At 45.1% G+C, this 17153-nt stretch overlaps 1 protein-coding gene across 1 annotated transcript; it reads right to left on the reverse strand.

Annotated features, from left to right (window-relative positions):
* Positions 1-138: 138 nt before the first annotated feature.
* Positions 139-16106, reverse strand: LOC130527735 (neuronal acetylcholine receptor subunit alpha-7-like). Its single transcript, XM_057036450.1, has 10 exons — positions 15880-16106; positions 13009-13148; positions 9311-9355; positions 7075-7184; positions 4995-5074; positions 4678-4845; positions 3678-3872; positions 3157-3243; positions 2430-2539; positions 139-1586 (listed from the first exon to the last, which is right to left on the reverse strand). The coding sequence occupies exons 1-10, from the start codon at positions 15977-15979 to the stop codon at positions 1074-1076; spliced, it is 1548 nt and encodes a 515-aa protein (XP_056892430.1). The 5' UTR covers positions 15980-16106; the 3' UTR covers positions 139-1073.
* Between the last annotated feature and the right edge of the window lie 1047 nt (positions 16107-17153).

Below are 17153 nucleotides of genomic sequence, written 5' to 3' on the forward strand. Positions count from 1 at the left end.
TGGTTCAGTGTTAGTCACGCAGTAATATGTGGACACAGGATGTGCAGATATTCTATCATGCATCAGTAAGAATCAGCAAAAGTGGCTGCTGAGTAAATGTGGTTTATGAAAATGGCAGCATGGCAGCCAGTCAAATGGTGCAAGTGTTCACATTTCTCCTTTATTTCTCTCAAAACTGCATTTACAGGTAGCAAATGTTCCACAAATACGAGTCACAGTGAGCAGAGGCACAAAGCAAGAGTGACAAAACGCAAGACTGAAGAGAAATGTCATAAGGTCAAGCCCCTTCTTATCTGTATATCTCAGTGTCCCATAGTTTCACATGCATGTCTGCTATTTAGCATCCATATGGAACGTCTTTTACCATTAAAAAATGAGTGTGAAAATCTTAAAGTTATGAAGAAAAGAAAAGAAAAGTAAAAATCCCGTTATCTCACAACATATCTACAAAAGCCTCCTGACTCCTGAGGTATCGCCTCTGTTTGTGGAGCAGCCGTGACCACCCGCTGTGCAGCAGAACAACCAGCCCGGGTCAGCGACCCTGCTTCATCTCACATCATCAGCAGCTGTTTGTATCGCTACATGTCTGCACAGTCCGCTGGTGCTCGCTGGCTTAAGCTAACAGCAAGAATATCAACCAGCGGAAAGAAGAAGAAGATTCAGGTCTTCCAGGTGAGAAGTGAAACCTCTCTAAACAGGTCTAAAGAGGTCCAGTTGCCTCGGATCGGAACTATTAAACTCCAGAAGGGATTACACAGTGCTGCGGCTTCACAGGCCACGCCCTCTCACCAACATATTAAAAATGTATCAACTTCAATTCGGTGTAAATTTATGTACAAAAAAACTACATTGCAAGAATAACACTGAAAGCGAAGGCTTCTGAATGTGACTGCTCGGGACATAACGTTGGTTCTAGAAGATCCGGATGGTAAAAGAAGAGGGCAACATAGATAACGACCACTGGAAGGAGTCTTGCGCTCCCATTTGGCAACATAAGGAATCACAACAGTCCTGCAACTTTCACGGGGACGCAGCCGGCAGTCTCGTGGAGCTAACAGAGGGCAAAGGTCAGCTTAGGTGAAATCTTTGAACACGGCTTCGATAAAGTTGGGAGCGGACATGAGGATGGTGAAGGTGCAGATGATGGAGAAAAGGGAGAAGGCCACCAGGCACAGCCGATCCACCACCGCCGCCGCAAACTTCCACTCGCTGCAGATGGCCTCGCCCTCGTCCTGCTCCCGGAAGCGCCTGGCTATGTATTGCACTTCCTCGAGGATCTGGGAAATTTCCGGAAGCTGACGTGTCTGTTCCGAGCGGATGACGCTTGGGTCAGAGGACGCTGGGGGGGTGGGGTTATCTAAGGCCATCGCGTGGTAGCTGAAGTACAGGTTCATGTTCCCATTGGCTGTCGGGGCTGGAGCCTGTCCCGGGATAGTGGCCACCTGGATGGTGCTGGCACTGGCGTGGGGAGGGGGGTGAGAGTGTTTGTGGTCAGGAGGCCGACTGGAAGCCACAGCTTGTTTATCCTCGCCCGGTTTCTTCATGCGGAGGAACCAAGCGCACCAGTTGAGTAAAACAACCCGAACCTGGAGGGCAAGAAGCAGAAAACAGGAAAGCTCATGGAAGATAGGTCACCTGGGCAGGTGTTTCATCTCAACCTGGGGCGAGACATTAAACAGGACGTTTATTAACTGCAGTGATTGAGGGGGACACCAAAGCTGCATATATATAAATGCATATTATGTCAAAGTCAAGCAGCCTCCTGGGGACCAAAACCACAATCCAAGAGGTGACATCAGCAACCACTGCAGCACCCTGCTGAGCACCTGCGTCTGTCATTTGGTTCATATTTTTAGATCCAATTGCTCATATAACACATAAGGTGTTTAACCTTATTGATTTTTCCTGATCGTGTCTATAATTAACACAGGTATTTGTTTTAAATATCTGAGTTAATTATAGACATAATGATTTTAGATAAGTATGTCACCATGAGATGCTTTTAATTAAATATTTGTGGGTATGTGACCTAAAATAAAAGACGACAATCTTGAACCAGATCTGCCATCCTCGCAACTCTTTATATTTCAAGCAATTTATGACATCTGGCCACCTGAGGGTATTAAAAAAAGCCACTCGTGTCTTCGTTCATCAGGGATTTCTGTGGGGAAATGTGGGTGTGTGGTTGCATGTTGACTGGGTTGACCTTGAAACACAATGGAACAGGATGAGGCACAAAACCAATCTGCCTTCTGATGGGATTGGCCTTTTTGCATCATGTTTCCAAACCGAATCCCATTTTGATCCAAAACTATGCTAAACACAGGAAATACTTAACAGGGGTGCGTTTGTCCTAGCTTCCAGATCCCTGTGCACTGCACTGTTTTGCCTTTTCACCTGTATCTAGCGGATGTTGACAGTACACATACCCATTTAGGCATCTTCCCGCCATGTGGATCGTGGTGGTGGAACTGAAGCACAAGGACCGTGACGACCACAGACAGGCCAACGATCATCATGGTGCTAGCGAAGTACTGAGCTAAACAGAAGCAAGAACATGAAGACAATTACAAAAATGTTCTGCAAAAGCACCTTCAGCCAAAAGCACTTATGGGCCGTTTCTATCCTGTAAAGATGGAGCTGCATCCAAGGGCTGAGATGTTAGCGGGCTTGGATGTGCTGGGTTGCCAGATGATCCTCAGCTGTGTCCCCTCCCATCTCATGATTGGATACATTGTTTCTTATCAGCGCGACTTCATGCAATGAGCCCATCTGCTACAGTAATTGTGCTCGTTAAGAATAACAAATCAGGCTAATTCCAGAGGTATTTTATGCTTCCATGTCTATTCACAGACACTTTGACGTGCGCACTGCAGGGGCCCTGGATTGTGCCCAAACCCTTTTTATCAGTGAAGTGGTTTTGCTTTCGTCCGTCTAAAACGAACAAATTGGCTGCTGGTAGGGACCAATTTATACCCTGAAAAATGTCCATATGTATTAAACATTAAGGTGACGAGATGTCAGCACACAGCATAACGTGGCTGATTGCTATCCTAACTTGTTTTTTATTTTCATTCACACTTTTAAAGCCATTTCATTGAGTGACAACAGTTACAGCCTTAAAACCCCCGAAAAAAGAAAGAAAAGGGTTCTTACCAATTAGAGGAACTGAGTCTGAAGTGGCGGGCATGATCTCTGCTACCAGCAACATGAAGACTGTTAGTGACAGCAGCACGGTGATGCCTGGAGAAAACGACCATTAGAAAACCAGGATTAAAAACAAAGAAAAGATATTCGGTCATCATTTTCAGCAGCTCTGAGCCTGGAGGGAATTCTTACATCTGTGTGTTCGTCTCACCGGCGGTGACATTTTCACACAAACTGGCATTTTCAGGTCTGAGTTATCGCCTGCATTTATATAGGAGCTTTGATTCAATTGCTAATGAGTAAAATCCGACATGAATGCTAATCCACGGCCATAATGTCAACATTAGCATAGAGCAATGAAAAATAAATGGGTTAGCGACCACGTCTGATCCTTGTGAGCTGAGAGAGACTTTTGTCTGAACATGTGATTCTAATCGTGAATTATCTGTGTGTGTGTGTGTGTGTGTGTGTGTGTGTGTGTGTGTGTGTGTGTGTGTGTGTGTGTGTGTGTGTGTGAGCTGAATCTCTACCCAGTGAAATCTTCTCCCCAGAGTCAGCAGGAAGCAGGAAGACCAGCAGCGCCAGACCAGATATGAGCACACAGGGAATGAGCAGGTTGAGGCCATAATAAAGCGTCCTGCGGCGTATGGTGACAGTGAACGTCACATCGGGGTAGGGTTCTTTACAGCAGTCGTAGTACAGCTCATTCCGCTTCGCTGGCACACCTGTGGAGGACGTCAGATGCTGGAGTGAGAGGCCAGATTAACAAATACAACTTCCTGCCTGAATATTTACAAAGGCCTTGTAAGAGATTTATAATGTACAAGTATGGCCCAAATCACGGGTGCATTGGTCTTTGCTCTTCTCTGACGGCCTTGTGGTTTGATGAATGACATATTTTTAAATAATACACGGAATGATTCAAACTGGTTGTATAGGCAAATTCTTCTTTGCAGCTTGTAGATATATTTCTTTTTTAACTCTAAAGGATTTCAGTATTGTATACAGATTTTTCTTGGATCGTAATTTAACTGTCAATTTATATTTTTCCGCTTTTAATCTGTTCAGTGACCACACTGAAATGTATATTATTAATATTCTAATCATTCACAATGAATGACATGCACGTTTTTGTCAATCACAAGGCTGAAATAGCCACTATTATCATTTTAGTCATTTTCTACATCTTTAACAAATAGAGTTAGAGATCTTACTAGTGAGTGTTTTGTCTTTCTCACCATTCAGCAAACTTCCCTTTTACCAAATGTCCACAATCCATAATGTAAAGGAGGTTTTTTTAAAGTATATGATAGAGAAATCGGCATTTAAAAACAAACTTTTTTGTCGGTCTTCTCACGCTAACAACGCTGCAGCCAGCCAGTGCGTTTGATCAGCAGGCGCCCAGATTAAGTGGAGAACAGGCTGCTGTCTAGAAACCCAACAGCGTATCGGGGTGGATGTTTGACAAGGTTCCTGGATCCTCCGACTCCACTCGCATGATTTTTGAGCTGACCTTTCACGTCCTCTCACCTACAAGGTCCCACTCCCCGTTGGGTATGTAGGTAGAGATGTCCACGTCCATCATTTGTAGGTCCAGCAGCCAGCCGTTGTGAGTCCAGGAGCCAAACTTCAGATCGCACCTCTGCACATCGAATGGAAACCAGCGCACGTCAATATAACAGGTGCTCTTCAGGATGCCTGCGGACAATTGATGTCTTTCACGTTTGCACTGCAGCTTCATGGGCCGACACCAAAAACGCACGTTTCATTTGCTCTGTGGGGACTAAAATGATGCAGAGATCAACCTTCTTAAAGGGACACTGAATGGGTGAGACTGTGATGATAACCTGGTGGGATGTACTGGCAGACTCCGGTAGCGTTCACCAGCACGTTGGTGTGGAAGGTGGCGTCAAACCTCTCATCGGCACTGCAGGGGGGGAAGAGAGGAGGACGTCAGGATAACGCGTAGACGTGGGGATTAGAAGCAGATCAGAGTCTATGGAAGCAAATTTTAATATTGCTCATTTGTGTATTTAATGGGAATATATGTGCGGGTTACATCCTGAAAATGGAGCAATTTAATAAAGTTGGGAGCGGACATGAGGTTTTAGGGTTTTTTTAATTTGGGTTTGTACCAAAATCAAATTAGGCGAAACATAAATTCAGCCAACGGCGCTGGGCTGATCCCAGGAGAACCCAAACTTTTCCAAAACAGAAATGAAAAGTGGCTACTGGAGTCACGACACACAAATGAATAGTTAACGAGACGAATTAGCATTTAGCCTCGGGATTTAATTCAGATTCACCGGTCCTGAAGATCTCCACATTCTATTTTAAATCCATTAAATTGCTTTCCCAAATACCACAATAGAGGAGGTGTGTTACGAATTTCCCTCTCTTGAGCCGCGTGTTGTTTATCAGGTGAATACAGAACACATCAGAGGAGTCTTATTGATGCTGTAATCACATTTTGAACACATCACCAAGTATGTAGGACGCATTCTGAAAGGTCGCGTTCCAGGTGGAACAGATGAGGCCGCGAGGAATCGTGGAATCTCAGTGGGATTTCAGCTATTTCACATGTTCGCTCGATGAAAACAAACACGCGGATAGAAAACAATGATTAATATTTCCTCATTTATAGGGATGTATCCTTAAAACGGACTTGATTCGTCATGATCTGAGTCTACGGCTCAAATGTCCCACAGAACCAACCTTAAACACTCTTTGGCTACTAGTCAATGCTGATTCTGCTTCAGCTAAACTTTCTTTACTTCAATGACCTCATTTTCAAGTGGGAATTAGTATAAAAGATCGTATTTTACACTCCTTTGTGCTTTGTAGCTGTAAAAAAAATGAAAAATTACCGCAATCTTTCCAGCCTGCATTCTGAAAGATGTCAGATTCGGTGCGTTACTGCATTAGAACTCTTACTATCAAGATCATCTCTGATTACTGAGCCTCAATACTAAAACAGACTTCATGTTCTGCAGCATCTCTGTTGGATGAGTTTCGCTCTATGTCTCTGATATAACCCCTGAATAACAGCCTCGAAAACCAAGATTTAAAACGCCAGATCACAGATCCACACACTCGCCACTCAGACCGTAACACACCCAGTTTTAAAATAAAAATAAAAAAAGAACATATTCAATATTTCAGCTTTATTCATGTCTGCTCTTTACTGAAACCATAACAAGCAAAAGGATCAGATGAAACCTTCTAAACCTTGTTGGAGGTTCTGAGCGTTATCGTTTCCTTGTTTTCAAAGCTCGTTAGAAGTTAGAGTTGATTTCCTCTAAAGGAGAATCTGTTCAGCCATTAAAGTGGAGAGTAGTGAGGTTTAATCTGAGGAATACGTTCCACCGTCTCTGTAGCTACTGGGTTTCATTTCACCATGTTATTGGATGAGTTCAGCCCAGATAAATTTAAAATGTCTGTCCATGTGTGACAGTTAAGAAATGAGCTGGGAGACTTGAAAGAATGAAATGAAAAGACTGACACATTCCGTGGATTAAAGTGAACATCAAGCACCCCTGTCTAACTCTGATTTAATAATTACACGCTGCAAGGCTGTGAGGCATTTTGGGTTCTCTTTTTAAGGTCTTTCTACCCCAACACAGGGTTCATAATAGTAACTATACACTTTTTTATTGATACTGATATTGCTTTTGCTGGCAGTGTTCCTGTAAAGCACTCGGAATATTTGGAGACATTCTGGCCCGTCTGTCATTTGCCGTTCGGCCACTAGTTGGCGGCAAAGTGTTTTGGTATTATGGATTCTATGTATTGACTTGGCATCAACAGGCTCTAGTGGACCACCCACCTGCTTCAGATGGACCATGATATATAAAATCACCCAAACCCTCTCACTGGCAGAAAGATAAGTGAAGCATACATGATAGTGGAAAATGAGATGTATCCAACCTGTTGTAGAGGAGGATATCAGGCATCCATATGAGACTGGACGGGAAGCGCAGGTTCTGAACCCCGGGGAAGCTCTCTGGATTCCATGACAGATAAATGTCTGTCCAGTACTGTAGCAAAGCACAGAGCAAGACAGAAGCACAACAGTTAGGAGAACTTAAATGGATGTGCATAAATGTTTGAGTTAAAATGATGATGACGATGATTTCCCTGGCTAATCAAGCCCACATTCCCTCACCAGGCTGATGTCCCAGCAAATGAAGAGTAATTTCAGTTAGGAAGCCTCTCTATCCATGCTAGCAGCACTGATGACTGCAATTTAGCCTTTCAGCCAATCAGTCTGTATCCAAGCCCTCTCTATTCCTCTCATCCAGCTTTTATTCCAGTTTTGGTCCCACGTCCACCCCTCCAAACCATCTTCCTGCCTCCATTGATGATTTTCAAAACCCGAAACCTTAATCAAGCGCTCATTCAGCTCTGTTATTTGTTAGCCCCCCCCCCTGGGTGAACAGAATGGAGCCTGAGGCCACTCAAGCGCTGCGGTAACAACGACCAGTGTCGCTGACCCACCAGCTCCCGCATGAGCCTGGTCCATATTAGGGGAGGGCTAACTTAAATCCCCCATCACACATGAGGCTTTTTAAAATTCATTACAACCCATATGTGATCTCTGCAGGTATTTACAGAAGGAACTGGTCCTCCAGTCTTGTACCGTACATACTGGGGATCTGACATATTTAGGCGCCCAGACGTTACGGCCTCAGGGCGCACTCTCAGGGGAGCAAACACGGCCCCAGTGTCGCCACAGGTCTTGGAGGCATCTGCTTGTGTGTTTGTGTTCATCCACATACACGATGAGAGCGCCCCCAGAACCAAGCCGCTGGCCGTCGTGTGTATTGCTAAACCCCGCCCACGAAGCATCCCAAAGCACCGCTGGCGTACGTCTCCTCCCGGGCAGCTGAACGCCTCATCAATGTGTTCGTGGACCTCGTTGGTTTGCTGCTGGTGTCGCCTTCCTGTTTGGGGTTTGTTGCACAGCTCACAGGAACAGGAATTGTTCCAGCTTTGCAACTTTGGATGAGGCGGCCGGCTAAGAATAGACTTTGGAGTTACATAAGAGAAATTTAAGAAAGTGGCACTAATTGGAGACAATTTGGTTCTTTTAAAGAGGCTGTGAAATTCATCCTCTCCGGTCCAGCTGGAGGATCACGCTTGTTTTACACTACGTTTGCCGAAACTATATTTAGAAAGGTAATAAATTCAACAGCAGACCATCAGCGGGGATCTTCGCATTCACCTGGTGACCTTCAGATGAGCAGAAAACCACCTGTGGTCTCCTCAATAGAAGAAACTGCAAATGTAAACACGGTTTTTGAAGAACAATACTTCAAACAATTCTTCATGTCCAATCTATACCGATGGGATGCTTGTGTTCAAACTGTGCACTTAATAAATGCACGAAGAAATGTCAAAGCATCACCCTTGTATTTGGGCCTCCTTGACCACAATAATGCCAGGGGAGTTATTTACCCTCATTAGTATAGGAGAACATTCAACAAGTGCATGTGCCTTGCTCATGGGCACTGTGGCAGCACAGATTTAGCAGGGGAAAAGGCGTTAATAGTGAATTCTGCTATGGCTGTTGGTTTTTCCTACCCACAGAGGAGCATTTCTGAAGTGTAACTGACGTTTATTGCCCCACTGTGTCCCGCTGTCACTCAGGGATTACCACCTCCACCCTCACACACATTTCGGGCAACTCTGGACATAAACAACAAGTTTAAAACGACGCTCACACCTGCCAAGGTGCCAGAAACGTCTTGCAGCTGCGTCGATAGATGAATCTGCTGTGATTTGAGCTGATGCTTAATATTGTTTCATGGTATTATTAACATACCAGTGCACGAGCACACATCCCTGACCTAAAGGCTCCACTTCAGGAAGACTTCAGTCACATCCAAGCATTGTCGTCTGTCCTGTCTCCAGGTTGTGTTTCACCGTGTCACACGGCCCTGGAGAGACACTCAAGTGTCATCGTGCTCAAAAGAAACTCTTTTTTATTCAAAAGTTGAACATTTTTCTCGGAGCGCAGCCTGTGCTCTCCAGTCACTTCAGAGTGAAAATGTGGATGACAGAAGCCACAGGTCACAAACAACGCGACGGCCTTTCCAAAAATACACAACACGACAATGAACTGGTAAAGCAGACGTGAAGTGTTGGGGGGGGGGGGACCTACCAGCTGCAGCCAGGCATTCGTGATCAGCACTTGGTTCTTCTCATCCTGGAGGAGAGCAGAAGAGAAAGAGCCCAAAGAACAAGATGACGAGGACGTAGAAACATTAAATGACATTAAAAGCACTCAAACTTTGGGTGTTGCTACTCGCAGGACGTCCCATCCGCCTGTTATCTGTTATCTGTTTGTTTAGGCTCTTGAAATCGAGATTATTTCACGCGCCGTTCCTGGAACAAACCATTTACCACTGAGGCTTCCTGTTGGTGTAGCTCCGTTCCAGAACATTCTTCATTTAAATTCAATTCAACTTTATTTGTATTGCCGCTGGTATATTCATACTTTACAGAAACCATGAGCCTGGTGCTCCAGCAGCCGAGGAAATCTCCCTTTGACAGGAAGCAACCTTGGAGATTGAGTGTAGAACTTTTTTCTTTCCCCCTCAACTGTAAATAACCGACCTCAGCACCATCACCACCACCTGGAACAACTCTCACCCTCTTTTATCCTTCCTCCTCTTGAAACCCACCTCCTCAGTGCTCCGTCTCCATCTCATCTAAACAGGATAAACAACCTCCCTTCCCTGCTACTGGAACAAACGCACCTTTTTTGGGTGCTTCTCAGAACACAATGTGTGTGTGAGTGTGTGAGTGTGTAATTCTATTTCACCCCACCTCTCCCCCTGACCTTCTGCTTCGTGCCATTTCTCTGTGAGATTTCACTTCGCTGCACTTTAAACCTCGTCACCCCCACTAGACCCACTAATCTCCTCCTAAATCTGCTCTGATTGATTTTTGAGACAGGATATCAAGGGAGTGATGGATACTTAGATCGAGGGAAATAAATCATGCTGCTGTATTATTATTGTTGTATCTGGTGTGTTTATGAGCTGGTGCAGAGCTGAAATAACCAGATATTACAGTGGATCTTCTCACATCCACAGCACAGAACAATATATATTTACACCCATACATAATGTATATGTATCAGTGGGATTCTCTTTGTGCCAGCTTCTCTGTAGCTCTAACATCCATATCTCCATATCTGGATGCCTTTGTGTCCGAGTGGCTGAGCACATACAGAGACGGACGCTCAGCTGCTCTGCATCGACACACAGACGCAGCACAAACCTTATTACTTGTTTCAAGAGGAGACGCTGGTTGGATATAGAGCCTTCTGCCACTGCCCCTGACCTCCCCCGACCTCCCCCGCCCTCCCCGTGGATCAGATTCCTCTCTGGCTGCAGCACTGCTGTTCTGTGTGCTCATTCAAATGCTGCAAATTACTTTCACATTAGCTTCTCATGTTTACTCAGAAACCCGGCTGTCGTAGTTTCTGAGATCTTGTGCATGACCACCGTTTGTGAAAGATTCCTATTGATTGTTGTTTTCCGTAGTTAAACCTTCTATGTTTGTATCAGGATATGTGTAGTACTGATAGAGGCAACATATCCTATTCTACCTCTGTTCTTCTCCATTTCCAAGTGTGGTTTGAGGGGCTTTTTGCTGCTGGCAGATGCCTGGACTTCACCTGTGGAAGGTGGAAAACATTTTCCCTCTCAGTAAAATGTCCTGCCCGATTACGTGGACAGGGGCGCCCTGCGGCACTGCGGCATGCATCAGGCAACCGCTGCTCAAACAAAAGATTTCTGTGTGATGGCTGGAAGAAAAAACCTTCACACACAAGCACGTCCAAGCTAAGGTGGCCACGTTGTACCTTTTGCAAGTACTGTAGCCAGCCTAGTTCTGTAGCCTGTTTAGTAATTTAACAGATATACTTTATTAAGTAACATACAGCACAAAATGGCCACCCCCCCCCCCACACACACACACACACACACACACCCCACCCCCACCTGGGAAGGTGAGCAGTGATGTGCCTGTCATTATTCATAGTGATGAACCCACTCAGTGGACATCAATTTGCCCTAGATTCCTGGTTAAAGGGTTATTCAAGAGCAGATGGAGGGAATCACACACCCACACAGACACACACACCCACACAGACACACACACACACACACACTACATTATTCATAATAGCCCAGTAAGCATTAGTTCACAGGTTGTTGCCATCTTATCTATTATGGATGGAGAATGCTTACAATTACTACATTAACATGCACGGTTTAGATGAGCTACACTGGTGGAGTCCTGTCTCCATCCCAGCGTAATTCACTTATTCTTTCATCATGTTGTCTTCACTACTACAGGTGTCCATGTGCACCTTTTCAGTTCACTCATATATCGGACCATTTTGTTGGTGTTGTTTCACCTCCCTGCAGAGTTCTATTGCCACGTTCCCGCCTCGCTGGTTGGTAGAACCGTCCACATTGACTTTCATTGCCTCATTATCTGAGCTCAGCTTTTGAAGCTTTGATATCAGTCGAGCTTGCACGTATACGTGCACTTTATAAAGTGCAATAATTCGGACATTACTGGGTCATGTGACCCCACTGATTGTATTTAACAGAAATACTGTAAATGACACAGGTGACACTTTTTATATAACGCTGTTCTCTAAGATGCAAAACTGGTCTTATGGCTTTATGTTGAAAAGGACCTAACTTCTAATGTGTCATTGCACTGAAGATAAATATAAATGCTGCTCTGTGTGCACAGTATACTTGGCAACATCAATAAAAGATTGTGGAACTTGTGCTGTAAGGCTCTCGGCCATGTGGCGGCGGGAGGACGCGTACATCTTGTGACAGGGCTGACTCAGGGACAGGAAGAGGTGTCTGCTCCAGCTTTTTTGGATGAATGATCTGAGGGTGGCGAGGTGGTAGGAGACAGGATAGGTAGTCCAGTTGGGGAAAGGGGTCAACAAGGCACTGAAGACGTGATGAGATGTGACAGAAAAGCTGGCGAAGCCGCGGGAGCGTTGGTTGGAAGATCTGATGTGGGAAAAAGAGGGATGAATGTGGCCACGCTGAGTCAAAAAGGACTCGGCATGTGTTGGGTCGGGCACGGCAAAAACAGCCCATTTCAAGGAATGTTTTATTTATATGTAAGAATAAAGATTCACTGCTAGAAAAAAGGACGGAACTGTGAGACAGGAAGTGAGGCGTTGCAGAGATTTTCCAAGAATCAAGAGCACCGATGTTTCTATAGCAATGAGTATTGTTATTAAAAGTTATATGGTTACAAAATGAATGGAATATTGGGAGTGATTCTATAAGTAAATTCAGACCATTTTGATTGTTTTTCAAATACTTTAAAATTCCTCAACCTACTGAATGAGTTGGCAACAATATTAGAACAAAAGCCGTCATTTGTACATCATTTACCATTATTATGTCCCCCGTGTGCAATAACCATTTGATTTGATGTAATCTAATAATTATCTCTCAATTGACAACCTTGAATTGTAAAAAAATAAAAAGAACGACCACAGTGTTACTGAGGCCCCAAAGGTCTGAGAGGAGAAACGGCTTCCACCTCCAAAGACAAATCTTCTCACTTGGTTGAGTTCCTCCACAGGCAAAATTACAGTTTCAGTTCAGAGGAGCTACAGCAAACATGTGAAATAGTGTGGCTGGGGGAAACATCCCATAATCAAACTAAATCTTTAAACATGAAAACACCCAAATAATAACAAAACAGTTTTCTACCTTTTTATCTGCCATGAATCTTTCCACACACACACACACACACACACACACACACACCACACACACACACCACACACACACACACACTCACCACATCAATGATTTGTCGCAGCGTGAAGCCGAGTTCCACCACGATTGGCGCGGAGTCGTTGAGGACGGGTCTTTCAAGACGGTTGTAATTGACCATCAGGTCGTGGTACAGCTTCCTCTGGAACGGGCCGCCGTGGCCGCCTGGGACGGATCCAAACAAGAATACGGAGGGCAGAAAATGAGCAACATAAGAATTCGAATTTAGCTGTGAAGAAAAGAAATTACAAAGAGTTGAAAATGAACGTATTTAATGTGGAATTGGGGCAAATCGAACGTCAACTGTTGTATGTTCTGTGTTGGTTCTGTGTTGGTTTTGGACTCATTCTGAGGACAGAACATCTCAGAACCCTGACCAACAAGCAACATTCATGAGGACTTGAGAAAACCTGAGGGAGGTTATAAGAACCACTCCCCCAACCTTCCAGCAGCCTGATTTGAAGTTTCCAGAATTTTGAGGTGCGGTGAAAACACATCCACAGTCCGGACAAATAAATCCCTGGTAATTGTAATTCCTGGGAATGAGTTTGTCTGATGCCTCAGGTGGACCCAGACTCCCGTAGCCTTTCTTTAGAGTTTCTAACAGCTGCGTACACTCACTAGACGCCATAAAACATTAAAAGTCCTCAGTTCCATGTAAACATCCTCATCCATCTTGTTTGAATAAATTCTTATGAAAATTCCGCAATATTGCGCCGCGTGGTTTCAGTTTCCTGATTTACATATGCAAACGTGCCAGCCCTATCTGCTCGCTACTCTGATGTAACGGTTGTTTTTCCCCGCCATAAATCCAGCGCTCGCAGATCTTCAACCTCCATAGATTCGCTGAACGTACTGACGGACGCAGAGCCTCAGAGGTGGTCATATATCTCCTTCACTGCATTAGTGTCCTCTGATATTTCCATTTCAGAGCCCACTGGGGGCCTCATAACATGCTTGGTCATTAAAGCTCACTTACATGGTCGAGGGAACAGGGTTTCTTTTATTGCCGCAGTAGAAACACGCCTGCTCACCTTGAAAATGTTCCTTTGCTTCAAAATTATTTCTATAGACTTGGTCTCATTTTCCCTGTTGAACCTGCGTAACTAACCAATGTCACAGGTTTGAAAAGAGTATTTCCAGGTCAGCATTTGTTGTACTAGCTTGTACATCATTCGGACTGAAAGTAGCTCAGTTATTCCAACCTCTGGGATGTAATCTCGATCAATGCTTATCCTGTTGTTAGCACAGTTCTTTAAGAGTGAGCCAACATAACCCAAAGGGACGCTGCACGATGGTAGAAAACAGCTGTAATACAATAAATTCTTAAATCTGTCATGTGGGAATGTTTTTTTTAATGTCAGTCTGGCCCATTTTAAAGCTTTAAAGATGTGCCCGTCAAAACAAAAGGCTTGAGGGCGAGACAGGAGGACAGTGTCACGAAAGTTTCAGACAGGATTTAAAATTGGAGGGATTTTGATGGAGAAAAGACTCCCGAGATGGAAAGAACTGATACATTTTTCAAAATGTTTTGCAGCGGTCTGCTCAAACAGAATGTCAGACTTGTTCAGGGAGGAATAAAACTTGGATTGTGTTTGAAAGCATCCATCCAACGACCTGTCACAGTGTCACCAGCAGGGGGCAGCAGCCTGTCAGAGCTGCCCGTCACAGCCTGGACGCACCTGCAGCTCATGGCAGGGCTCACACATCAAGATGGACATTCACACTCACATTCACAGCTAAGGACATTTCAACTCAGCCAGTGAGCCCCCCCTCCTAAGAACCAGCGCCCCCCGTTCAACATTCAACAAGTATCACCGACTTCATCGCTGTGCGCTGACCTGCCGACCTCTGACCCCTCTGACCCACTCAACTCTTCTACTGACAGCTTGTAATTAATGCATTTGCATGATTTTTGCCTCGTCTCTCATCTACCTGTCCTCCCCCCTTTTCTCCCAGCTCTCTGCCACTGCCATCAGCAGGTCTCCCCCCCCCCTCCCTGAGCCTGGTCCTCCTCAAGGTTTCTTCCTGTTAAAGGGGAGCTTTTCCTGCCACTGTTGTTTATTGGTGTTGAGGGTTTCTTAATTTTGCTCCTCCAACACCCAAGGACACATGAAAGGTGCAATAGTGATAAATAAATTCTCCAGTCATTTTGTCTCGTTGTCCCCCCCCCCATGTGTTGGTATCCAGTGATTACACGGACAACATCTGCTTTATTTGTGTGATGTGGCCCCTCGGCATCACTGCGCCGCACAGAGCTGGTAAACCCAGGCGTAATCAAATAAATGAAATAAAATCACCAAGATTCTGTTTCACTTTAGATTTATGAGACCTTGGAGGGGCCCAGATGTGAGTGGAAAACAAGTTTTGAAGGTCGGGGGGGGTTCATCGACAGTTTTTTTGTTAAAACGGAGGTCTGTTGCAGCTGTAAACGCCGCCACGTCTGACCCTCAACAACAATGAAATGAATGAGGTTGCAGCAAATATACCTGTGTCTTTTATCCGTGTTCCTTCCTCCTGCAGGAGTAAATATTGTCCAACAGTAGGGCAGAAGCAGCAGAGGATTCACACATATTACAGTGGTTTAACGCTCCCCCCAACTCCGCTAAAGTCACGCAATAAACAATCCTTCACTGTCAGGGGATTACACCGAAGGGATAATCAGCCCCAAAAGGCTTTGTATCAACACTGGGGCACCTTTGCCGCGCATTCTGGGCCAGATGATCACAACTCACGTGCAGGATATGTGAGCCAGCCCCGGCACGTTCACAGAAACTGTCATTTATTTAGCTTAAATTATTGCTAAACATAATCACGGAGCTAAAAAAAACACTTTTTTGTGCATTCTTTGCATCCTCACATGCTCCAGGAAAGGAACCTCCTGTTAGTGACCCACCTTGAGAGCAGAACGTCGCCCACAGGTAAACTCCAATCAGGACAGATCCAGAGCGTTTCCGGGGCTCCATGACAGCGGTGGAGCAGGAGTTCCTGCTCATGTCAAACTTGCAGCTCAGTCAGACCGCTGGTGCGTCCTCCTCCTTCTTCTATCTGCGTCCCTCTCTCTCTCTTTCTCTCTCTCTCTCCTCAGAAGTGACTTCCTATTGCGCCTCCTCTCCCCTCCCTTTCTGCTCTATATAAAATATCCAACGTCTCCAGACCGTGAAGCTGCTGCTGCTGATGCTGATGATGCTGATGATGATGATGATGATGATGATGATGATGATGATGATGATGATGATGACAACCGACCACCTGTCAGCTGAATCCTCTTGCATGATGCCGCTTCGTCATCCAGCCTTGGAGGGGGGGTCCTGCGTCATTTCGGGCTCATTCTCCTGCTTTACTAGCAGTGACGAAAGTCACCACTCATGGATGGATGTGACGTGTCACCTTCCACCTCTTACGCTTAAACTTTATCTCTTATGTCCATCCTTTACACGCGGGACATTTGCTCCATCCCCGCGTTTTGGCCGCGAAAAGTATTTAAAATTCAGTTCAAGCACTTTTAACAGTCTCTTAATGTTGACTTCTGCACCAACCGTCCTTCTTTATACCCTCTCAGCCAACAGCGTTTTTATCGCTCAGCATATTCCGTGTTCCCGTTTTCTGTCTCATCTCCCTCGTTTCCTTTCTTTGGCCCCTGCCTGTGTTGCACCCACGTCCTGACATTACGCCTGCGCTCGCGGTGACTTCCAGCTCACCATCTATCACGTTCTGCTTTGGCCTGTGCGTAAAGCCCACCGTCTTTATGCCCCCCTCCGGCTTCGTTCTCAACAACGCGTTATATGAAGACTGTCATCATCATTTTGCTTCTTTACCCCCGCGCCTGCAGCAGTATGTATGCGTCTGTTGGTTTATGCATGGTTGGTGAGCCTCTCCGTGACTGCACACTATGTTAGTGTCAAAATGAAAAGCACCCAACCCTTTTCACACTCTTTTTGGCCCCAAGCCCTTGCCATAAATATCAAAACATAAACATCACAGCCTCGATCACTCGGAGCTCCGTTGCTCTTATAGTGAAGAAGAAACCCCGAGCTAAATATACGGGCTGAGTTATGGCGTGGATGCTTTAGAACATTGACTGTTTGATCTCATATCATTGCTTTAATAATGATAGTAGCAGCAGAAAATGCATTTGGTGAAGACATTTTAGACTTGCTGAGGATACAC

Source organism: Takifugu flavidus, chromosome 6 (assembly GCF_003711565.1).
Source record: "Takifugu flavidus isolate HTHZ2018 chromosome 6, ASM371156v2, whole genome shotgun sequence".
Taxonomy (NCBI): Eukaryota; Metazoa; Chordata; class Actinopteri; order Tetraodontiformes; family Tetraodontidae; genus Takifugu; species Takifugu flavidus.